At 40.0% G+C, this 23,480-nt stretch overlaps 1 protein-coding gene across 3 annotated transcripts; it reads left to right on the top strand.

Annotated features, from left to right (window-relative positions):
* The first annotated feature begins 1,836 nt into the window (after positions 1-1,836).
* On the top strand, positions 1,837-23,463 carry gdap1l1 (ganglioside induced differentiation associated protein 1-like 1). Of its 3 annotated transcripts, none has more exons than XM_030422766.1 (8): positions 1,837-1,938; positions 2,574-2,717; positions 2,813-3,180; positions 10,333-10,525; positions 16,259-16,432; positions 18,763-18,857; positions 21,170-21,284; positions 21,384-23,463. In XM_030422766.1, the coding sequence occupies exons 3-8, from the start codon at positions 3,001-3,003 to the stop codon at positions 21,725-21,727; spliced, it is 1,101 nt and encodes a 366-aa protein (XP_030278626.1). In that variant the 5' UTR covers positions 1,837-1,938; positions 2,574-2,717; positions 2,813-3,000; the 3' UTR covers positions 21,728-23,463. The 3 variants fall into 3 exon arrangements, with proteins under 3 accessions (XP_030278626.1, XP_030278628.1, XP_030278627.1); XM_030422768.1 differs by having other exon boundaries at positions 1,877-1,938; positions 2,577-2,717; XM_030422767.1 differs by lacking the exon at positions 1,837-1,938 and adding an exon at positions 2,159-2,174.
* The last annotated feature ends 17 nt before the right edge of the window (positions 23,464-23,480 follow it).

Raw genomic sequence — 23,480 nt, 5'->3', positions numbered from 1 at the left:
CCTGCAAGGAGCCATGCCAGAGTCTTGCCACCTTGGGACTGAAGTACATGCAACTTTTCCCCCCCCCCCGTTTCACTCTGCACACATGATTATTCTCTAATAGGCTGTTGAGCTTGATGAAAGAGATAACTCAAAAGTGGATAAATCTCTATGTGATGTTTCTGTATGGCCTGAATGGTGTCATAGATCAAGAACATGGCACCAAAATCATATTTCTGGGATATACCATCAGGAAATTACAGCCAGCTGTCTGAAGCTGAGGCTGTAAGAACTTTATTTAATATTTTGCTGCTAAACTAACACAAATTAGGCCACAGACCCCCATTTGATGAGATTCTATCCCATGCTCCTGATAAAATGTGAGCTTAAAGAAGTTCTGTATCAGCAACAGACATCACAAAGTGCTTCACAAAAGAAAAACAAAATACCAAGAGCAAGCTTGGTAAACAGAAAAAAGTAAACCGAGCAAAATAGAAAAGCAGATTTAAACAGCCGGCTCTGGTATAACTCAGTGATGGAAAGTAACTGAGTACATTTACTCAGTTACTTTCCTTGAGTTAAATTTCAAAGTGTTTGTATTTCCATTCTCAGTTAGTTTATTTATTCTACATTCTATTGGATGCAAATATTGTTCTGTTCACTCCACTACATTTATTTAACAACTACAGACTCTAGTTACTCTACAGAGGCTGTTACATGCTGCATCCTCTCCAAAGATGCACATTTAAAAAAATTATTTTGTCTGATTCTGATAATCAAGAAGTCCAAGTCAAATCTGATAATTGACAACCGGTAGTATACATAATGTCACTCATACTTTTTATCCTTAAGTACATTTAATATCAGATACCTCAGACTTTTACTCAAGCACTATTCATAATGGCAACTTTCACTTTTACCAAAGTCATACTTTAATAAATTATCTTTACTTTTCCTCAAGTATGACTTTTGAGTACGTTCTGTTGGTACCAACAGTGTCCACAGAATGTAAATTAAATGGGAGAGAGCTCCAAAGTACAGGAGCTATCACATCAAAAGCACTGTCTTTACTGTCCTTTTGTCTTAAACCTGGAGCAAGGAACAATTCAGAAACCCTGATGTTGGCTCCTGTCGGACTTTCAATGTCTTTTATTTACAAAGAATAGAAATCCATGTGTTTAATTTTAAGAGAACTGTATCTTCACCCTCTCCACTCCCTCTGCTGGGCTCTGTCAGTAACTGCACCCTGGATGTCTGAGGTGTATTGATAAGCAGTGGTGGAGTAAGAAGGCTACTCAGATATTTTACTTACTTCACTTATTAGTTGAATGATGTACAGAAGGGCCTAAAATTGTCTAATTAAGATGATTCATTTGGGTAAATTTCAGTCATTTTTTGACAAGAGGTGGGATAAAAGTACCCTTTGTCACATGTGCTGCCCTCCTGATCTATACACTTTCCAATTTTTATTTTTTATTTTACTTTAGTAAAAGGTTCACCTGCTTTTTTTTTGGATGGGTGCTTTAATCTATATCAATATTTGTTCAGGCTATCAGTTGATTTATATTTTGTAACATCAATCTGAAGCTTTAAGTAAAATTACAATATTTCCATCTGAAATGTATAAATTAAAGTTCTACAGTAACAGATTAAGGTGTGCCGGATTAAATACACAGATCACTCTATTATTTGGTAAAATAAATACAAAATAAAATACTGATAATAATACATAAATACGTAAAAGTATGATATCTAAGAATTCCGCACTGAAATAAATAAAAACAACTAGACATTTATGATTTAATTTGTTGACCTGTGTAATTATTTTATCCTAAATGTTTCCAGAAAATGTTAAAAACCAGAGAAGTAGATAAATGTAGTCAAGCTAACGGTGCGTTTCATGAGGTCACCGGCGCTACTTCCGGGATACGGAAGTCAGGGAACAAGACAAAATTTAAGGTAAATAAAACTTTAAACGTGAGTTCACTTGTGAATACGAGGGCCAGAGTCACATCAGATAGATTTTAATATAAACAGAAATGAGTTTGACGGCAGGAACAGTGTTTATCTGCCACAAACAGCTAGCTAACTGTCCTGTGCTAACTCACCAGCCGTTAGCTAACAGAAGTTTATCGTAATGACAACTTCTGTAGTCTTAATTAGCCTATTGTTAGCAACCACCATTTTTAAGACAGGTAGGCACTTTATAATTAAATGGTGGGACAATTAATGATGTATTTCATGTTGCAGAACATAACTTATAGATGTGTTAAGGCTGTGGTGACCAGAGAGTCTGGACCAAATGTGCTACAATGCTAACTGATATCCGGGTTGTAGGAAGACTAACTACTGTTGTAAGAGTAAATTTCCCTGCTGAGGGACTAATAAAGTCTTAAATGGGCCTATTAAAAATAAAAAACAATCACACTTCAGTAGCCCACAGTTGGCTGCTTACTTTCCACACCTAAAAATATAGATCCACACACACACGTTGCAATTATCTGTCGACATTTAACTTTACTGTTTTTTTAAATTTATTTTCTTTTTCTTTCTTTTGGTTCGTTTTGTCTGGACGGTTGCACTCCATCCTCCAGCAGACAGGATGTAGTCTACACCCTCCATGTCCTTACTCTGCGCCGCCTGACCTTCCACTGAATCGCTCCCTCCGTGGGTCTCCACCGCGCATGTTTGTGCGTGGCTCATCATGTGATGTAACGCGGCCACACATCGATTTAATTGTAAGTGCAGCAGCATGCTGGAGTAAGTAGCTATTTGCATATGAGATCAGGCTGTTTTTTTTATTTTGTTATTTTTTTTCATTTCCTGTTTTCAGTCGGAGGTGAAGCAGATTTCAGCACCGGAGCTGTCCGAAACTGACGGATGCTGCTGCTGCCGCGTGAACCGGTGATGCTGAGCTCGAGCTGCTGATCCTCTCTCTCTCTCTCTCTCTCTCCCCTCTCTCTCTCTCCTCTTCTCTCCCTCCTCTCGCTCCTCTCCTCCACACGCACAAAACGCTCTGTCATGGCGTCTTCCAACCATGTTACCCCCACCAACTGTAGCTGGTGGCCCATCTCAGCGATGGACGAAGACGGCAAAATCACAGATGGGGAGGAGTGCGAAGAACCGACGGCAGAGCCCAAACCCTTCAATAAAGACAGGCTCGTTTTGTATCACTGGACGCAGTCTTTCACCTCCCAAAAGGTAAAAAAAAAAAAAAAAAAAAAAAAGGAGCCGAGCTTGAAAATGGAGGTGGCTCCACGTCTCTTTGCATGACATGATGCTCCAGCGTGGAGCCCCCCCCTCTGTTTGTTTGTTGTGATCAAAGCATGTTTGTTTCTGTGCATGTTTATTCGTGCACATACCTCTGGAATATGAATATGATCCTGCAGCTGGGCAGATCTCCCATTTGGAGACGTTTAGGAAAGCGCTGCAGCACAGTGCCTCCTTTTCCTCGACACATAGGTGGATTGGTGTTCAATATTCTGTTCAAATCAAATCACCCTGCACGTCTTCCACCCAGCTTCCACCTTTAAATGACACGTTGGAGCTGTTTTGTCTCTGTGGCTGAGTGATGTGGCCACAACCTATGTGCTCTGACACATGACATCCTGAATAATTGATTGAAATGATGTGCAAAACAAACCAAAGGCCACCCTCCCCCTTCTGCAGCTGAATCAGACCATATGTTGTTATTTCAGGTCTGCATTTGGTTACCTGGCAGACAGTCACCTGTACCGTGAGCATGTGTGGTGAGGATGTTGTCGTTAAGCTACCAAGCCATTCAAAACTCTCAGAGGAGACATGACTACTTCACACTAATCGCCCGTATGAAGCTGTAGGGGGGGTTTGTATGCTAATGTATGGGCTTTACTACTCAACCTGCATATTAAAGGGGCAGTACTACATTTTTACCTGTCAAGATCAGTTTATAGTCTTCATGAGCACCGCTCGGCCCGGGAGAACATAATATTTAAGGTCTCCCTTGGCTCTGGAGGAGCTCTGTGAAGTCCAAAAGTAAAAATAACACCTGTGATGTCACAGTGATGTCAAGCTTGGGATTCACGACTTCAAGTGTTTTTACAGAAAGTCTGTGTCCCAAACTGGGCGTGTGGAGTCTGACAGATGTGGTATTTATAAAGCAGTGGAGTGTAATAGAGAACCAAAGTCCTGAACTCACATCTGGGCTGGACCACTAACTTCAATCCATCATTTAGCTTTTATTTTAAGATAAGCTTTCTGAAAGTCTAAACTTGTTCTTGGTATGTTTATACCTTCCATATTCAAAGACACACTGGCTCCACTACAGCAACAAAGTTAAACAACGTTTACTTCGTCCACATTTTCAAAATATATTATAATTCTCTGCTAAAGGTATTTTCCCACCTTTTTGAAAATCTGCTATCAGTTGTTTGAAAGAAAACAAACTTGCAACTACTTTTATAATCTTTTCAGTCATTGTTCTTGCAAGAATAGTAAATATATGACAGCGAATAATAAATGTATCTGTTTTGGAATGAAGTCGAACAAAACAAGAAGTTTAGGGATGTCATTTTAGGCTTTTGAAACTTGTGATAGCTAGAAAACAGAAAATAGGTTTTCACCTCATTTTAAGGACTGAGTAATCAATTAGCAGATTAATCAATAATGAAGATAATCGGTTAGTTGTAACCCGAGTCATTACAGTCATGTTTGATTAGCTGCAGCCACTGTACTCGCCTCTTTGTCGAGCTGTGAGTACTAAACTTCAACAGCCTGTGGGTTTATGGGAAATTATGTTCATTAAAGGCCAATAAAATAGAAATATTAGATAAACTGTGATACTACAGGGTGTCCTTTAATTACTATCCTTCTGTAAACATACAGAGTGAACAACTCGCCGACCCAGGGCTGAATTCTTTATTCCGTTATGAACTAGAAATTTGTGCAATAAAACCAATTACAGTGTTTGTTTACAAGAGCTTTTTACACATTAGTTACCTGTTGGGCCGGACTAAAGAAAAATGTCAGCTCGAGTTTACCTCAAAACTATCAGTTAGTCTGGAAAGCTGCTGTTGGGTAAATATCAAAGATGCTAGCAAAGTAACACAGTACATAAAATAACCACAGTAGAAACCTCAAATGCGTTGGATTTTACAGTAACAGCTGAAAATGATAACAGAAATAAACACATATCTCACACATCGCATGATTTCACATTTCTCCACAATGCAATTGAACGGCCAGTTTTCTACCCAGAAGTGACTGTTGTTGTTATTGTTGTTTGCACGACGTTGCAGCGACTTGGTCTATTGCAAAAGTCTGACTGGATTGGATTTTGAGTAAGGTTTCATATCTTTTGCAACAGAACTCTGGAGTTTCATATTGCTTTCTAAAGACACTATTAAATTACATGATGGGAAATGTAGCAGCCAGTGTTTATGGAGCTTGACGCATAAAAGGGACAAAAAGTCAGGAAATTTCAGTCTCTGCTGCTTTAAATTGCACCATTTTAAATCTCTTGTAAGTTTCCTAAATTTATGAAAGCATAGTATTAAATAGCCGTGTACCCCTTTAAGATGATGTACGCTCACTGCTATGACAGCTGGTGTTGGTGACAGTCGATCTCCGTCTGTGTGTCATGCGTACACACGGATTACACTCTAATGATTTGTATATGTTTGTTTTAGAGCTGAAACTCTAAGTCGATTAATTGCTTAGAAAGTCTATCAACAGAAAAATGATCTGCAACCAAATACATATCGTTTTAAAAATAAGGATTTTCCTTTTGTTATATGTGAAAATAAACAGAAAATCTTCAGAGTTTTTGAATGATCAAACAAAAGAAGCACGTTGATGACATCCCTTTGAGTTTTAGAAAGTTGTGATGGGCTTTTTTCACTTATTTGACATTTTAAGGAACGATTCATTGATTCATCAAACAAATAATTAATTAATACATTTTACCCAGTGTGAGTTTCACTCTGTTTCACATGCTACTGTAAGATTGGACAGATATTTTTGTTGTCAGAAGTGGCTAAATGTACCCCGCATCTCTGAATATTGGCTAGCAATTCTCAGAACAGCTTTAGTGCCACATCTTTGAACTCAAGGATGGTGTTACTGTAAACTCCTCTCCACAGCAGACCAACAACCTTGAGTGGATGCTCAGTCCCATGTTGGTACGTCTGTTTTAAGACTCCATTGTTGGCTCTCTGCTGCCGGGCTGCTGATTGTGCTGGTTGTCACTCAGCAGAGGGTAAACACCAGGCTCACTGTCATGATTATCACCTCAGTCCTTGAGCTGGAGAAGCTGAAGTCACTTCAAAAATCATGTGCGACAGCGCTGTCAATGAACAAACTACTGGGCATGCAGCTTTAGAGCAAAAATATATATAGAGTTCAGTTAAATTGCAGCACTAATTTTGCACAGCGGTCTCGTACAATGCCGTATAGCGTTTGATGTTATGCAAGCTGATGCGCGCTTCAAATGGCATTTTTTGGGAGTGCTTTTATGAGATTAAGAGGCCAAGCACTAAGTTCCACTCCACCAGAATTGAACTGAATATTTTCTGCCCTAATATAACACAAATGCTCGCAACATGATTGGTCAGAATATCTCTGCAGAACCTGAAAGGATCATGTTATATTTAGTCGAACTTGTCTTCCTCTAAAAATGAATCTTACTGTAAACACTGGCAATGAGACAGTGATCAAGTGATGATCACACAGCGGTCACTTCTCAGACAGATCAACCGCCGTTATCTCTGTGAAGACAGTATCGTCATCAGATGTTCAAGGGGGATTATTTACAAGTGTGTGGATGCCTCAGCAAGTTCCTGAGGAGAGAGGGAAGCTGTGCCATTGAATTTCTCCTGCCCAGCCGTTTTTTGTTTCCTCAGTGTTTATAATGCTTCACGACTAACTGCCACTGTAACTGCACCCCCTTGGCCTGAGGTGGGTCATACAGTATATTCATCTACCTCACATGAGTTATGTGTTGTGAACACAAGAGATATGATAAAGATAGAGACAGATGGAGCTCAATACCCTGGAGTAACAGCACATTTAGAGGCTTCACAGATCAATACAGCACTGGCAAACTCAAGGCCTGCAGGTCAGAGATTTACACCTTCAGTACACCTTCTGAAACACTCTGCTGTGCAGATGGCAGCATGTCATAGTGCCTTCAAGTATCTGGTCAGTCATTTAAGATTTGTGATTTACAACGTTCATAAACAACCAGTGGTGGAAGACAAATTCAGATATTTTACTTCAGTAAAAGTTCCAAGACAACAATGTACCGTTGGTCGTACCGTATGGTCGAAGTGGAGCTAGTTTTAACTACTCTACACACAGCCTGTTAACATTTATTGCTGATAAGTTAATCAAGCAACTACAGAGACGCAAAATTACTACACAAAGGACACAAAACGACTACACAGAGACGATGAAATAGTACAAAAAGACAGAAAACGACTACATAGAGACATAAAACGACTACAGAGAGACATAAACCTACTAACTGAAGACACAGGATAACTAAAGAGAGACAAAAAAAAAGACTACAAAGAGACAAAACAACTACAGAGACAAAAAACAAAGTCACAAAACAACAACGAAGAGACAGAACATTACTACATAGAGACACAAAACAACTACAGAGGTACAAAACGACTACAAAGGGCAAAAAAGGACAACTAAGAGACACAAAACAACCTCAAAGAGACACAAAACAACCTCAAAGAGACTAAAATAACGTGATGTAGTGTGTCGTGACTATTTTGAGTTACAAATTCTGTTGTCACTCTTAATTGATATTAATACCGTTTGCATGCGTTTTTTTCAACTTATAATTGCCAGGCGAGTGCAAACACACTGTTACTAATTTTTACAAATGTTTCCCTCTTCTTTAAAACTCCATTACTTACCAAACATAATTCCGGCAGACCGTGAGGTAATTAATTTGCTGGGAAAGTTACAGTCTGCTAATCATTTTTTAAATGTATTTTCTCTCTCCTTCTCTAGTGTTGGCGTTTTTGATGAATTATTACATTTACCTCTTTCAAACTGTTACATGTAATGAAACCCTGTAACATCGCAACTAGACACAGTGTTTTTCTTAAAGGTCACATGTCAAGAAGTATGGGAGCGCTAATTTAGTTTCTCACAGTATGTTCCATATGTGTATTTATTAATGTGGATTCATTTTTGTCTAAAAACCTTTTATTGTTTAAAAAGCAACCATAAGATCAATGTGATGGAGTGAAGAGTACAACATTCCCCTCTGAAATGTCATGAGTAGAAGCATAAAGTAAATTAAAATGAAACTATTCAAGTAAAGTAGCTCAAAATTGTTTGAATGTACAATGTATTAAAGATAACGTAGAAAGATGCAGATGTAGTGCAGGTTACAGCCTATTGCTCAGTTATGAGTGTTTATTTTGTGCCTACTAAGCAGCTGAACTATCTGGCATCATTACTCGGGAGTGACTAATATTATTATATAACAGACTCTTGTAGCAATATGAGTGTGTCATTGTGAGCGCCACCGAGGGACACCTCAGCTGTGTGAGACAGGGACCTGAAACATTTGACAGTTCTGTATAAATCCTTGATTCGGTGTTTATCAGCGCTTCACTGATGGAGATGTAAAAAGCCTTTTACTTCTTTTACTTTGCAGCTGCATTCATGGATTTGTTTCTGTTGTCCGAGCCACTGGTCCTGCTGTAATTACTCTGCCTGTGTTACTAAATCACTCAGTTTTATTTCCTTACACCATGTCTGGCCATGTTCAGCAAAACTCCCTTTTTAGCCGTCCCACCGAGCAGCCAAATGTAGCGCTTTATACCCTAAGTGTCATCTCCTTTCATTAATCTTACTCCCACTAATAGCTCTCCGTGCACCTTGGCTTATCCTTCATCCCTCCAGCAAATGATCTTGACGGTCCTGGAAGGGTTTTGCTCAAACTTGAGCACACTGGGCATTTCATAATTTTGCGAGATCACTTTGGATGTCATGCATTTAGCTCTAAGCTTTTAGCTTCAGCTCTTAGTTTATGCTTTGTTTTGATGATGTGACAATAACTCTTTTCAACAACGGAAAAACTGAATTTGTTTTGCAATGTTTTTGTTTTACCTCGGATAGAAGTTTCTCTATTGTGTTTGTGTTTTGCCATTTAGATAATATCTTTAAAGAGAAAAAAGTGTTCCCCAGTTCATCCTGTGCATGTTATTTCATGAATACAGTATAGTCACTTATATATTGGCAACACGTTCTCACTTCCAACTCGTCAAATATGGCAGCTTGGTCAGCAGCCTGCCAGCCCTTTGGACATGAAGGGCTCCGTGGTTAAGTTATCACATCTGTTAAGACTTTCAAAATAATGCTTGCTGATAAACACTTGAATATTATGACATATGATGTGTTTGGACTGTTTTAATGTTGTGAAACAGTCGTGGTTTGGTGTCTGCAGTAGAGGAGGCTGCTCGTTTAGTACCGTATTATTTTGCGATTAGACCCAAGGCAGTATTTGACCCAGTGACTACTTTCTGTCCAATTACGTTGAGTTCTGAAGGTTAATGTTACAAAACGATGTAAAAATGATGCAAGTGGCTGATAACAGTTAATGTGATGTTAACGGTCAACACAGTCTAATTACCACAATTATTCACTTTATTTAAATGGTAAAACAAGTATGAATCAAGCATTTACACTGACGACAGTACACGACTGCTGATCAAACTCATAAATGCTTTCATCATGTTTTGAAGTAATCATTTAGTTTAAATAAGTTAATATAAGATGTAGTTGGGAAAGCCAAAAACGCACTCTGCTCTCTATACAAATAGGCTAACAGTTTGTTTTGCAGCAAGCTATCTAAGCTAACAGATGATTGTTTGTAACATAAGTGCCTCTCAGAATATCGCAGTGAGCTAATGTTACTCACACTTTGGTTAGCTGATGTTAGCTTTTCGATTAATTGTATTTAATTTATAATTTAAGATACCAGAGGGGTTGTTTTCAGTGTTCTTGTTAAAACTAAAAAGAAAAAACTGCAGCCTCCGCTACAGCAGCAACCAAAAATGACTTGGTTTGGTTCAGGAAAAGATCAAATTAAATACTACGTTCAGGCTAACCAGGCTGCTGTGTTAGACGCTGGGAGTGACAACAGATGGATTTTCATTTATTATATAAAAAAAAAAAAAGGTGTGGTGTGTTTACAGCTTACACAAACCTTTTCTCACCTCTCGCCAGTTTTCATTTTCTTTGTTTTGATGTCTTGGAACAAAAAGGCAGACAGTGTAGCCCGCAATAAACGAATGCCTTTAATGTGTCATCTTCCCCAAATCACCCCTCGTGTGTTTATACTTGCAGGTACGTCTAGTCATTAATGAGAAGGGTCTGGTCTGTGAGGAGAGGGATGTGAGCTTGCCGCTGCAGGAGCACAAGGAGCCCTGGTTCATGAGGCTGAACCTGGGTGAGGAGGTGCCTGTCTTCCTCCACGGGGACACCATCATCAGTGACTACAACCAGATTATAGATTACCTGGAGAAAACCTTTGTGGGAGGTATGGTACAGTTATGTGGTTCCCATTTAATGATGCCGATTTTGTACCTTCTCTTCACTTTAAACTTTGATTTTTGACAGGTTATGTTAAAAAGAAAACTTGTAGCCATTCGTAGATGCTATCAGAGTTTAAGCTAACATAAGCATTTTTGTCTGGCTCTTTATTGGACTTTTTTTGGACGTTAACAATCCTGCAACTCCAGCCAAACTCATTATCTGAGACAGTGTTAGACAGAGTGTCCAAACCACTCCCTATTTACTCAGCCTATATAGTGTTCATTTACTCTTAATGGCTTTTCTTCTTTTTGAAAATCTGAGTGCGAACATTTATCCACTTTATAGTTCCATCAAAAATTCCAAAATGGAACAAAATAAGTTGTGTCAGCGTTGTGCACTACCTTCTGTTAACAAGCTGCATTTTATTGCTGAGAAGATATATGTTGAGAGTGATTTCGGGCACAGCTGTCGCAATTAAGTATGTAAGATAAGCAGCCAAACATGGTTAGATAAGAATGATGTTGCGTTTTAGTTTCCCATTAAAACACTGATATTCATAGCACTGGTGTTTCTTTATCTGACCGTGTGTCTTCTCCATGGATCTTGGAAATTTACATTTGGCCTGCGACATGCAGCTTTTGCATCAGTCTTTGAGTACAACATTGCTTGTGAAGGTGTAGGTGCATATTTGAGATGCTTGTACAAAACTCCTTTGCTAAAAGCAGAGTTGGAGAAAAGTCATTTAACAGCTGGGGACGTTTTTTAAACATATGTTTGCTTAATTAGCTGGCTAAAATCTGTCAGCGTGCAGGTGGTTGGTAACAATAGTTGCTGTCTGAAAAAGAGAATCCTGCTTTTGTCTTCTTGTTACTGAAAAGAAGGAACCATTGTTTGAAAAATGACCAAGAACACCAAGTGGACATTTTCTTCTGATGCCCACTAAGGGTAGGAAGTGAAAAGGTTGTAGGCTAATGTTCGAGGTTGTGTACAAACATAGGGAGCAATAGCATTTCAACTTCATAACTGAACAGCAACAAAATGCAATCGATAGTGAGAATCTGGAGGAACATTGGACCATATTTGATAAACCTTTAGCTAACATTTGCATTCAACCACTTTCTAGCTAACACTGTCTGAATACATGCACTGTGTTTCGCTTCCAGGCTTTAAAAAGTGTGCGCTGTGATGTTTTAGAATGTATTTATGCCTTTCCTATCATATCATTTAAAAGTACAAAAAAGTAATGTAAGCTAGGAAGTGGTTGAATGCTAAAGTTAGTTGTTGTACCTTGAAATATGGAGAACTGTCTGTGTTTTTTCACTATTCGTTGTCCTTTCAGTTGCTGTTAAATCAGGAAGTGTTGAAATGCTAACAATTTGTCAGATTTCCTACATTTATACGATGCACTCTGGAGTTCAACAGTAGGCTGAGCGGGACGTCACAGGAAAATGGCCGTCGTGTTTATATGGTTTGAAAGGGAGTCGTTTCCTGGTTTGCCTTGTTGCTAGAGAAGCATCAGGCTGCGTTCTCCTAGTTTGTAAAACTGGGGAAGCAAAGATGATTGGAAGCTATCTAAGGCCATCTGTCGTCCTTTACAATGTCTGTTAGTGTGTACTGTACTGTGAAACTCTGTAAGTCATTGCACCAATGTCTTTCAGCCAATGTCACCAAGATGAATCCTTCAGATTAGATTAGATGAAATTGGAGTGATCCCTGTGGGGAAATTTGTAGCAGTCGCACAGGAGACTCAAACCTGATGGAGAATTTGATAATTGATGAACAAGTGATTCTCACTAAAACATGGAGTTCAACAAATAAATAAATCAATATTGCAACATGTGAACTGTGGATTGTGAGCCATCCACTGGCTTTGCTAAGAGTAAGCAAACGTTAAGATGCGTACACTATCCCGTGTTTTCTCCGTGTGTTGTCTTATAGTATCTGTGGGTTGCATGTCCTATAGATTCATCAGTTGAGTCATAATGCTGTTATGTAATGTCCTGGGAGCCTCAAACCAGGAAAGGCCCGAGGGATCTTGGCCAATAACCGGAGACCTCCCTTATCTTAGTTGAGTTTGTGGTCGCTTGTTCGGAGCGGTGATGCTTGAGAGCTTTATAGGGGATCTGGTTCACTGCTTGCTCAGTAATGAAAGGCTTGAAGGCAGTAACTGACCGCGGTGTTTGATGTCTCGCTCTCGCTCAGACCCATTCATTTTAGCTATTTGATTGTGTGCTGCATTCAGGTAATTGCATCAATCTCTTCTGGAACAAATTCATTAAACACGTCGTGCAAGAATCTGGAGCTGGAACACAACACAGTGTGTGTTGAATGTTGAATCCACCACATGTTTTAAACCCAGACCTCAAGCTCAACATGCTTTACGCTGGATATCCATTTGCTAGATAAGATTTACAGACATGCTTTTTCTCTGTGTGTAAATCCCTAATGAATGCTGGCAACGTGGGCTGCTGCTGGCCTGGAAAGTGCAGATGTGTCAGAAAAGAGACTTACACCAGTACAGAGCAGCGTCGTGCCAACTCAGACTGCTTCACAGTCGCGTTGAGCTGCAGCGGAGGCAGATCCAGCTCTATGGGAGGGCGTTTAGGGGGCCAGGCGCAACTTTGATGACCTCTGTGCTCCCGTCCTTGACAGCTCTCCTCCCCTCCGGTTTCTACGGAATAATAATTAATTAACATAATTTAGACAAATACCTACGTAAGGCTGTAGTTGCATGAGTTTGAGGTTTGAGGCTGTATAAGATACTGTGATGTGAAGTTCCTGATAACAGCATTCTTTATAAGGGCTCCACTGGTTGTGAAAATAAAGTCTGATTGTATGTAAGCTTATGAGAGAATGACCTCACTTCTCACTTAATTTATTACCTCAGTAAACGTTTCCTGATGAGTTTATGGTCTCAGTCGCTAGTTTAAGTCTTCTTCAGCACAGCCTGATGCTCATTTCGTGAATTATGGTCCCATTTAGACTAAAATAGACCATAAAGCAGGGAACGCTTCAGGGCATGGCTACCGTGTGATTGAAAGGTCGTTGCCAGTACGTGTCCTCTAGTTCTCCTCCTCGTCCAAATATGGTCACTTTTGTCTCCAAAAAAACCCCCTGAATGGTGACGGCTGTAATGCAAAATTCTAGGGCTGCATCCAAATGTCTTATAGAGGCTTTGCAGGTATGTTTAGCAGGATGTCCGGGAGTCCTGAGGGCTGTCCAAACCCACAGCCTCACAGTCTCACACCAACGCACACCTGACCTGATAACAGTGAACACGTCACTATTCGTACGACTGAAGGTTTAGCCCGTCTGTAGGTTTGACATTTGGATTCAACACTAGTCTTCAAAGCATGAAGAGAGGTCACATTGGGTTCGCGATTGGTGAGGACGTAGGCAGCTGTACAACGTTTACTGAGAGGCTCACTGTGTAAATTTAGCCTGTTGCTTCATTGGGTTGGACCGGGCATGTTGTGTTTGTTTTACTTGGTCTGTGCAGATGCAAAGATGTTGCTGTGTGCGCATTGTTGTACTCGTCATGATCTTAAAAGAAAGATCCTAAGTGTCGGCTCGATACATTTAGAAAATAACAGATATGGGTTAGGGTTATGCTACTTGACATGTCTTTTATTTGTACTTGTTTTAAAGATATGCACCAGTGAGGCTGCAGGCTCAGGCAACACATGTGGCAGACCTGGATTTGAGAGCACAATTCAAAGTAAAGATTCATTGTTCCCGCCCTGAAAAAATGAAAAGCCTTCCACTTCCCAATAATCCTGCCTCTGGGTGAGAGTAGAGGGCTATCACTGTGTTTGTGTGCTGCCAACAATCAAACAATCGCGGTCTCAGCTCCTCTTATATTCTGCAATGTGCATCACAGTCTCCAAGGCATTCTGATGGGTTGACTTGCTGATGGAATATTTTCACCACAGTGCCGCAGCAGACCCCCGACAGGACCGCTGCATGCCATGCGCAGGTCGGCATGTCGGTCCCGGGACTGATTACTCAGCATTCTGGAGCTCTGCCAGGTGCAGCTCCACCCTCCGCAAGCTCCTCTGAATATCCTCAAGCAGCCAACTGATTATCTCTGTTTTGTCAGCGATGCCGTCCCTGTGTTTGGCTGGCTGTGACCCTGCAAAGAGATAAAAACTCCGTCTGCACTGTGCTAACCTGTCTCATCTTTAATACCGAGTCTCAGCAGCAGGTCATTAAGTTGAACACCCTCCCTTCCCAGACATGCAGCATGTAGCCAGCCAGCACGCTGAGAGCTAACACAAGAATTAGGACAGCAAAATATAAAAGCAGATTCCCTCAGTAATAACTGCAGGAAGTCACTCTGCCTGCCAAGACAAAAAGTTTTGTTGTTGTACGTGTACGTGTGTTTAATTGGTCAGGGATGCTGGTGGATGTATTTCATTGCCCTTGGACAGAGGGTTATTTCATGTTTCAAGTTGTATGCCACCTAAGCTAACCAGCTGTTGGCTGCAGCCTCATACTTAAAGGGACAGCCCGCTATTGTTTCTAATCAAGAGCAGATTATAGTGATCAGGAAAGCTTTGTAGCCTCTGAAAACATCTTGTCTGGTTCTGGAGTAATTCCCGATCCGTATTATGAAAGCTGCTCTGTTACACGTGAAGTCCAGAAAGTTTGAACTCGTTGGTTTAAAATGACTGAGATCTTCCAAGTTGATGGGCCGGACTTGTGACTTAGCCCCCCGGCTAACTCGAAGCCGTTTCATTCACAATGTGAGCTTATGGGAAAACGTCTTTCGGGGCCGGTGTGCATCGCATCATGTTGTAATTTCATAGTTTGGCCACTTTCTAAAATTGGCTTCAAAGCCTGGTGCGGTTCCTAGGGGCTTGGGTGGAAGTATACCATGCATGGATGGTCTAATAGTGTTGAGTTGCACAAGGGGAAATGTGGCATCCAGCATTTGCGACACTCAGAGACAAAAAAGAAGGTAAATCTCCACTGCTTCAGTTTTCAGTTTGTCTCTTATGAGTCACATAACTGTGTGGAGGTGCAATACTAAAACACTACAGTCCTACATGAAGAGACAGATACTGAATGAGATTTATCTTCTCATCTAAACCTTTTCCCACAATGTCAAACTATTCCTATAACCTGAACAACATCAGATAAATGGAACAGACCAGACCAGCAGGGGATTGGTTGAACAAGCTTAAAGTGGAGTCTAATTAACCTGCATGTTTAATGAAACTGTGGCCTGCTGTTATTGTGCATAGTGTGTTTTGTTCGTCTGGATTGTCCTTGAATTTCATCTCATGGGGTTAAAAAAGTGTTTTTAGCTAAAAACCATTTATTTTTCCAATCAGTGTGAGCTCTCAGAAGCTTGTTAGTCTCAAGGAGGTTTTCAGTATTGTTCAAATGTCAAGCTTTTTGAAACATGACCGGTGGTGTGCTTCGGAGAGCGAGGGGTGCCATCTGTTACCAGGTTACCACGCTGTGTCTATCTGACAGCTAAAGCACTAAGAGTTGTGTTATTTTGGGGATATAGCAGCAAGCTTAATAACAGTTGCTTAGAAACGTCAGGTGTTCTGGGAAGTTTATGAGAGTAGACAAAGAATACCAGCTCTCAACTCAATGTGTTTTTTATTATTTTTCTCCTCAGATGATGTAGAATCTGTGTGTCCTCAGAGAGTCCGGACGCTGTTCTGAGCTACATTAAAGTGTATTTTCCTTATTTCCTGTTTTCACATCGGTGTCTCGCCCGCAGACACGGTGGCGCAGCTGATTCCCGACGCAGACTCGCCTCTCCACGAGCGTGTGCAGCAGTACCGTCAGCTACTGGATGGTCTGCCCATGGACGCTTACACGCACGGCTGCATCCTCCATCCAGAGCTCACCACTGACTCTATGATCCCAAAGTACGCCACCGCAGAAATACGTAGTAAGTGAAGCCAGCTCACCGTATTGTGCAGGCGTGACTGTGTAGCCAGTCGCAACAGCTTCGGCTGGTAATGTTTTCCCTTTGTGAGTCTGTGTGTGTTTGTCATCATGGGGAAGTGTGATCTTAGAGACACCTACTGCAGTGGGAACCAACACAGGCGTCATTCTGAGTACTTTGCCTGGTATTTCTATGTCTGTCTGAAGTGAAACATGCAAGAAACTTCACAGGTGTGTAGTTGAGATCAAAATAAAGACATGCCATCCCGAGTGTCCTGTTTGGTGTGATCCCCATTAAAAGATGATCTCTAGTTGTTAGATGAAAAGTGCTTCATGCAAAGCAGCAAATTATAATCAACACAGACATCAAATTTATCCAATCAAACGGATCTGACCTCCGTAATAAATTATGTAAGACCAATCCCAGTTACATTAAATGAAAGAAACAAGGAGACGTGTCTTGCAAAACAAAAACTCAAATGAATTCAATTGAGGACGAAGCTCAACAGTACCGCAGAATACACGCTGAACAGCAGTAGGAACAGGTTGAAGTAACTCAAAGGTGAACATTTTTAAGAACTCTTGAGATATACGTGAGAATTGTCGGGGAGCGAGCAATGAAAAACAGGACTCTCCCAGGAATATTGAGAGGGTTGGTCAGTATGGCTTAAACTGACCAGGTTTTAAGTCGGGAGGATCTCAGGCTCAGCGAGGCCACAAAGAAACAAAAATCTAAAATACCAGCTTAGAAGCTGTGAGCCGTTGATTCCCTAAAAAGACCCGGTGTCCGACTCTCAGTGGAAGACAGAGGCAGACCCCTGACTTAGCAGAAAACAGACTGGACCACGAACACCAACATCTGAATCCACTCAAGTGTGTATAACAGACAAAAGGCACACAGTGTTCACAGAATCGGCTCATATTGTGCAGCGATGCAGCCTGATGTTCAGTGACAGTTTGCTCTGCTGCGTTTCAGAGGGCGTGCTCACATGTTTGAGTACATGTGTATGTGTCTGTGGGTGTGTGGTGTGTGATCGTAATATGTTTTCTGTCCGTCAGGGTTTTACTCTTATTACTTTAAGCCGCTTTTATTAGCACCAGACAATAGTAGCTAGACAAGACAATAGAAGTAGACAGCCGTTTTTGTTTTTGCCTCATTTTTTGTTGCATAATTTAAAAAGACTTCACTGTTTTGAACTCTACGTGAACTGAACATTTACAAGCTCTCGAGGGTGTTATGGGCTTCAACTTTGGGACAAACTCGTCTCCCAAAGCAAAACCAGCGGACAGGCATTATGAATGCAAAGCTATTCATCATCCTTGCAGCATTTTCCACATCATTGACAAACAAATCCCTGTTTTTATGTGCACTACGTGATTTGCATACTGTGTAATTTGACGCTACTCAATACAGGAGCCCTTAGTGCAGCACATTGTAGTGATGCCAGATTTATTCATCCCAACAGCTGATATCAGGCCTCCCAGTCTGAACTGTAGTGCTCTTTCCGTCAGATAATGGCCTCGGCATGTAAATCCAAGCAATGAGCTGGACACGACTGAATTCTGCAGCAGAATTCATTATCCACTAAATCTCTGGTCCGTCTGTGTTGTTTCTATCAAACCAAGCAGATGGAGTTTTTAATGGAAGACAGCAGTGATGTTATTCTGTTATTGTGTAATTATCCACTTATTTCTGAAAGTTCTGAAAATGTATGATTATATTAAATGAATCCACATTGAGGATGAAAATATAAACATTTGTGCAGCTGGATGAGGGTAACAAATCCTACAGAAAGACTGAAAGCAAAGATGTGTTTGTCTTTCAACACTTTGTGATTGCGGGAGTCTTCAGCGCGTTGGTCCCTACTGAAGATGTAAATCTTCAACAACATATGATGTATATTTAGAGAGATACTTTTTAGAAGCTACAAGCTAAACTACATCCTTAAAGAGTTCTAGTTTTCATCAAACTTTACTTCATCAGGACGAAGTGTCCAGCTGCAGACTCTACCATCCACGCCTCCTTTAAAATCAGATGCTTTAGAAGACGATAAACCACAGCAAAAATAAATTGAGTGTGTTATTAACAAAAGCAATTTTACCAACTGTTACAAATAAGAAAAAACAATGTCCTCGTCTATTAGTTTAAAAAACAACAATATCTGACTCTCATTGCCAAATGAAAAATAAATTCCCTAATGGAGTAATAAAGTAAAATCTTTTTCTTCTTAGTTTAGATTAGTTCAAAAGTTATTTTCTTAAGATCATATTTTCTTTTATACCAAACAGTTAATCGATACACTGTGTGTTCTTTGTCTGTGTGTGTGTGTTCAGGACACCTGGCCAACGCTGCGACGGAGCTGATGAAGTTGGACCACGAGGAGCCTCAGCTGACAGAACCGTACCTTTCCAAGCAGAAGAAGCTCATGGTGAGTTTACGCTTCTGTTAATTAAAAAGCAATAATCTTTCTCTTGTCCTCATTATGTTTTAATGTTGTGTTCAAGAGAGAGTCAGTGTTTGTTGTGTTTCATTATTGAGTGTGTTGATTGGTCAGTTAGTCGGTTTACCACAGGTTGGATGAACTTTGTGCTGATGTTCATGATCCCCAGAGGATGAATTGTATCTGTTTTGGTCGTCCTGCTGACTTTTCCTCTTGCACCCCTATGAGGTTAATATCTGTGGTTTTGAGTGGATTCCATTAAATTTAGGTGAAACATTCACATTCATCTCAAATTGTTGTTTGCAAGAGATTCCACCCCATTTCGTAAATCCAAAAATTCCATTTATGCATCACTAATGATGGAATTAAGCTATTTTTATGGGATTTGTGGGAAGAATTCATGTATAAATTAATGGAGTGTAATGATAGATTTGTTTCAGATTTTACCTTAATGGCACTTAAGTTTCAATTTAGGTGAGTTGAGGTAATTTGCCTCTTAAAAAACCCTGTAAACCAGCTTAATGTATTAAAATCATTTACCTATCTATTGTTTATTGGACTATAGCATATTCATTGCAAAAATAAGGTCCTTTTACAACATAACCTGGGTTTAAAGATCATTCATTCACACCTGAAAATATTGCATACACATGCACTACACTATGTGTTCAGGTTTTCAGACTCTGGCAGATATTATTTAATTTTCCAAAATGTCTTGGACCAGATAATTGAGTTTTCACGATTGTAGCTGAGAGAAATTCAATCATGAGAGGCTTCAGTAGTTTCCTCTTATTACACTACTCTGCCTCATACAGATCCTGTCACACTATAACTTTGACCTAAATACAGTTATATCCCCCTGGAGAAAATATCCATGTGCTTCTGTCACATGAGACTAAGGATCCATATTGTCCTGATAATGTCAGGAACTGAACTGGCGGTGTAGAATAAAACCAGCTGCTATTGTCAGCGTCACCAAATAGTCATATTACGGTACATTTTTGTCATTATTGATCACACAGAGGGCAAAGTTATCATACAAATGTTATAATTTTCGCACATCTGGCACGCTGAGGCCTAACTCTTGGTGATTCAGAAGTGGGTAGTGAGGTGGAGCCTTATGAAGCCTGGTTGCTGGCAGCTAGCAAGACAGCTATTAGCAAGTGACTCAAAGCAGACGCTCCGTTCACTATGCATAACTTCAAGCATAATATAGTTCAAACAAATGAACCGTTTAAATTTTCGCCGCTGTAAGGTTGTCATGAACTGCAGAATCAGCTATAGAAACCAAAGCTTTTGGAGCCGCCCTCAACCAGAACTGCAGTTTTTGGCACCTTTGTGTTGGCTTAATTTTCCAGCTCTGCTTGAAATGATTCACTTTTCATTGATTTCCGTCCAACACTGACACTAGACTGCCAATGACTGTGCAGTACTTATATTTATGGCCTAATATCTGCAAAATGAATGTACATACTTTATGTTTAGTGCTAAGTAGAATTTAAAATGGTGACAAATGCCTCCACTTCTGTGTCACAGACTTTGAAAACATTCATTTCTGAGCCATAGGGGGTTTTTCAACTGTGAAATTGGCACAGTGTTAAATGGCTCTCTGACGTTTTTAAACCCTCGTTGCACACTTTCCACGCGCTGTCTTCAGTGCAGGGCATAGTGTTGACTTTAAACAACACTGACAGTGGATTTATACATTGTAAAACAAAAGACAAGAAACCATACATATTTAAAACAGCCTCATGTGTATGTAGTTGTTTTACTTATGATAGCACGATGGTGTCATCAAAATATGTTTATTCACTCCAAAAGTGTCTTTTTTAAAGGCGCAAACTCCAATAAAACCACTCGACTACACCATTAAAGTCTGTGATGGCTCAGTGAGGGGCACATTGGAACTGGCCCCATGGGAAACATTACCTGCTGAACATCATTGTGGGCATATTAGCATGCTGACGTGAGCAGTTAGCTTCCGCCCCGGTGCAGCCTCATAATAGAGCCTTTAGTGCAGCTGTAGTTTGTTTCTGCAAGGCTATGACACATAATTTAGTTTCATCATTTTTTTAAACTGACATGGGAACAAAATCCCTTCACTTGCAAGTACTGTGGGTCATTTATATTTCATGTTTATGTAACATTTTAGTAATCAGAAATACAAATCAGCTGTCAGGAGAATTTCGTCTACATTTAACACCTTCATTTTACTTTATGATGGTAAGAATTTCCAAGTCTGCATGCTGTTTTGCCTCTTGGTATTTAAGGGTTTTATGATTTCTTTTGTTTAATGTCAGGCAAAAATTTTGGACCACGATAACGTGAACTACCTGAAGAAAATTCTGGGGGAGTTAGCCATGGTTCTAGATCAAGTGGAGGCCGAGCTGGAAAAAAGAAAACTAGAGTATCAAGGTACGTCCAGACATATTTTACCTTCCATCAAAGTGGCACAAAAATATTTCCAACAATGTTTTCTTTTTTTTTTTTTATGAACTTCTTATTCCCTTGCAGGTCAAAAGTGTGAGTTGTGGCTATGTGGACCTGATTTTACACTAGCTGATGTCTGCCTCGGAGCCTTGTTGCACAGGCTCAAGTTCTTGGGACTTTCTAAGAAATATTGGGAGGACGGCAGCCGACCCAACCTGCAGTCCTTTTTTGTGCGTGTGCAAAAACGCTACGCTTTCCGCAAGGTCTTGGGCGACATCCACACTACCCTCCTGTCGGCGGTCCTACCCAACGCCTTCCGGATGGTAAAAAAGAAGCCGCCGTCCTTCTTCGGGGCCTCTTTTCTCATGGGCTCGCTGGGGGGGATGGGCTACTTTGCCTACTGGTTTTTAAAAAAGAAATACATGTAGTGAATGCCCTCTTGTTGTGTTAAATGTCTGTGTATTTGTGTGATGTTTCAACTTTTCTGTAATGTTTTATGACTGCAGGAAAAACATAATGAATCTATATAGAGAACACTATTACTTACCTGGGTGAACAAAGAATATAAAAACATTCCATAATAAGAAATTCTTGACAGCACATTTTCTGGTAATCAATGCCTTCATCGAGTTTAATTTCGTGGCATCTTGCCGCTCTTGTGCCGGCAAATCCTTGTTTGTTTAACTTTTGTTGGAGGCATGCATCAGGTCCACTTATACTGAAACTTTAAAGTAGAAATGCAGACAAAATGTTAAACACAGTAACACCAACAGGGGTTAACTGACCTTCGCATGCCACTATTATAGTCATTACTCATATCTGCTCCATCAGCCTGAGGTTTCACCAGTGAAACCTCAGGAACGTGTACATGACAGAGACTCTCTGATAAGTGCTGTGCTGCCAGAAACTGCCACATGAAACAATGAATGGATGGAGGTAACCTTCAAGGGAATATTGGACATTTTGGGGAATTTGTTTACTCACTTTCTTGCAGAGACTTAGTTTAAATCGATAACACTCTCATCGTATGTCCTGTGAAATGAAGCTACAGCCAGGAGACAGGCTTAGCTTAGCTTAGCTTAGCTTAGCTTAACTTTGCGTGAAGACTGGAAATGGGGAAACACCATAGCTAGCCTGGCTAAATCAAAAAACAGGCTAGCTTTGGATGAAGCTCCTCTAATGCTAGCTAATTAGCGTTATATATCTCGTTTGTTTAATTTGTGTGAAACAGTGGTTTAGTATTTCCTGGATGAGAGCTTTAGAGCTGCTGGTTAGCAGATTTTTTAACTTTCAGACAGAGGCAGGCTAGCTGTTTCACAGCCCCAGTTTGTGCCACTCATCATGTATCATCTTTGTATTTAAAGGTGCAATATGTAAGAATTCTGTTTGGAAAAAAATTAAGAAATCAATTAAAACTATCATGTAAGTTTTGACGCATCTTTATTTTGAAGTGGTTGGTTCTAACATATTGCACCTTTAAATGTTTTACGTATTTTTTTCTCCAGAAAATATATACAGAGGAATCTTTGACAAACCCAGAAAGTTGTTAAACATCATTAACTGCTGTTGTGAAGGTATGAAGCTGGAGCTAGCAGCTGGTTAGCTTATCAGGGATCAATGGGAAACAGAAAGTATTTCCATGATGCCAAAAGACTCTTTCAAACATATGGATTGTAAAATATTCAATCTGTTACTGGATAAAAAGATTTTTTCCAACATGTTTTCCAAGCTTTTTCCCTATTTCCTGATCTCGGTTGCCAGATTTGACATATGTCCTTGCTCTGTTTGTAAAACACAATCATTATTTTGTATAAAAATGTCACTTACTGGCGAGAAACAGCTGATTCTTTTTAATTTTGGTTCACATTGTACAAGTTAAGCAAGGAGATTCTGGCTGCTGTTTTTGTTTTGATTTGGAAAAAGAGATGTGACTTGGAACGTTGTTTAAAAATATTTAGTTTATTGTGCAGCAAACTGAATATTTATTTTATCCAGATGGTCAGAGGAGTCTTTGGAAGCAGTGAAATGTGTTATTTAATTATCTTTTGTTTTTTTTTCATAGATTCTCATAGTGTAATTCTTTTCAGGAAAATTTGATTTTAAGTGCTGTGACTCAAATCTAATGTTAATACATGACAAGCACAAATTAGTGCTAGCTGTTTCACCCTGTTCTCAGTCTTT

The sequence above is a fragment of the Sparus aurata genome, chromosome 7 (genome assembly GCF_900880675.1).
Source record: "Sparus aurata chromosome 7, fSpaAur1.1, whole genome shotgun sequence".
NCBI lineage: Eukaryota > Metazoa > Chordata > Actinopteri > Spariformes > Sparidae > Sparus > Sparus aurata.
Note: the sequence above shows the minus strand (reverse complement) of the source record. Positions and strands in the feature narration are given on the sequence as shown.